The sequence below is a fragment of the Rhagoletis pomonella genome, unplaced genomic scaffold, assembly GCF_013731165.1.
Source record: "Rhagoletis pomonella isolate Grant_MI unplaced genomic scaffold, Rhpom_1.0 Rhpom_scaffold_09455, whole genome shotgun sequence".
Classification (NCBI taxonomy): Eukaryota; Metazoa; Arthropoda; class Insecta; order Diptera; family Tephritidae; genus Rhagoletis; species Rhagoletis pomonella.
Genome location: NW_023467984.1, coordinates 1 through 1,664, shown reverse-complemented (window position 1 = coordinate 1,664; position 1,664 = coordinate 1). Strand labels below are relative to the sequence as shown.

The 1,664-nt window shown below is 35.0% G+C and overlaps 1 protein-coding gene across 1 annotated transcript; it reads left to right on the top strand.

Annotated features, from left to right (window-relative positions):
• Positions 1-765: 765 nt before the first annotated feature.
• Positions 766-1,661, top strand: LOC118756255 (ralA-binding protein 1-like; the record flags this gene model as incomplete). The annotated part of the gene is made up of 3 exons (XM_036491027.1): positions 766-1,039; positions 1,109-1,247; positions 1,298-1,661. Coding segments are annotated over exons 1-3 (603 nt in total), but the record flags the coding sequence as incomplete, so codon positions are not given.
• Between the last annotated feature and the right edge of the window lie 3 nt (positions 1,662-1,664).

Sequence of the window (1,664 nt, the reverse complement as noted above, 5' to 3'; positions counted from 1 at the left end):
AGGCATCAGCTTAAAATTGCTAACACGATCGATGCGAAGCCGAAAATTAAGACAAATCCTAAGCTGAAGACCAAAAGAAGTGTCAAATTTTGGTGAATTTGTATGCTGTTAAGTAGCTGTAAGACGTGATAAGTGCAAGTCCTTTACAAAAGTCTGTCAAACTGAAGAATTTCCAAAACAGATTGCAGGAGCAGTTACACTTTGCATGTTAGGTGGCTTTCGAGCTGTTTTTATTTCTGAAAATCAAACTTTCCGATAATATTTTTTGTCTGTTTACACGGTTAGTGTCGACAAGTCCACTCCAATATGTTTTTGTTTAACAGGCTAAATTATGGGAACGATTTATTCACATGGAATAAGGCTGATTTTTTTGTTTAAAATTTAATTTTCTTTATTATTTGATCGCGTTAAAAGTTTATTTATTAATAATCAAAAGTTTTCTTTTCCAACAACAAATCAATTCATGGAACAATAAATTTAACTTCAGGAATTTAAACAAGTGCAAAAACATATAGTTTAATTACCCTACAGATGGAAATATCCATCAAACACTCCCATGACGTTTTTAATACCAATGTGCAAAAAATGATGAAAACAAATGTACACATGTGATATTTTATCTTCTTTCAACTTATGGCCTTAACTATAACCTTAACCTTTTTAACCAACGCAAAATTTGCAAATGTGTTAGTAAGATATATGAGAACGTTAGTTTCCATCACCAAATTCTTATAGGGTAGTGGGCTCCTTTTGTTCTATGCCTTTACGTGTTTGCTGCACTGTGCCCGATAAAACTTTCATCGATTATTGGGAGCGATGTTGTCAATTAACAGCTGTTCTGTTGACAAATGAGAAAAATGTAAACTGTGAAGTTCTCTACGGTAAATAATTTTCTTGTTTATTTATTAATAAATAAAACACTCAGACCGTAAATAAATAATGGATTTCGACAGTCCGGATGTGGAAAAAGATTTTCCTGGGCTGTATGCCTCTGAGGGTGGAGATGGAAAATCGAAAAAGAGCAAAGAAGATAGCGATTGTAAGTCGGCATTTTGCAAATTGAAAATAAATTAAATCTGTTTAATAAGAAAATCAAATATGTTTGCAGATAGCGAAAGCGACCATGATAAATTAAGTAAAAAGGACTTGCTCATTGGTAGAAGAAAGGACAAGAAAGATAAAGGCAAAGACCGCGGTTATGCGGCGTTGGAGGGAGAAAGCTCTCCAGAGGAGGATTTGGATGCCAAGTAAGTTTTCTGTCTGTGGAAAAGTATGATATTTTTTTATGTCTCTGTAGAAGTCCATCGAAATCCAAAAAATCAAAGGCATTCAAATTTGCTTCTTCAAAAAGTAAAGAGAAGCGTGAAAAGTCGCGTGATAAGGAAAAGTCGGAGAAGGAGGCACGGGAAGATGAAAAACCGCAGGAAAAGGTAAAGACTGAAAAAGAAAAGGATCATAAGAAGAAAGATAAGGAGCGCAAGGAAAAAGAAAAGAAGGAAAAATCAAAAGATAAAGAAAAGGATAAAGACAAAAAGGACAAGAAGGCAAAACAAGTAAACAATGTATCTGTGGAAGTACTTGAATTGGGCGACGTACAGCCAGTTTTCGGAGTTTCAATTAGTTTAGCCACGGAACGGAGCCGCTGTCATGACGGTGTTGACCTA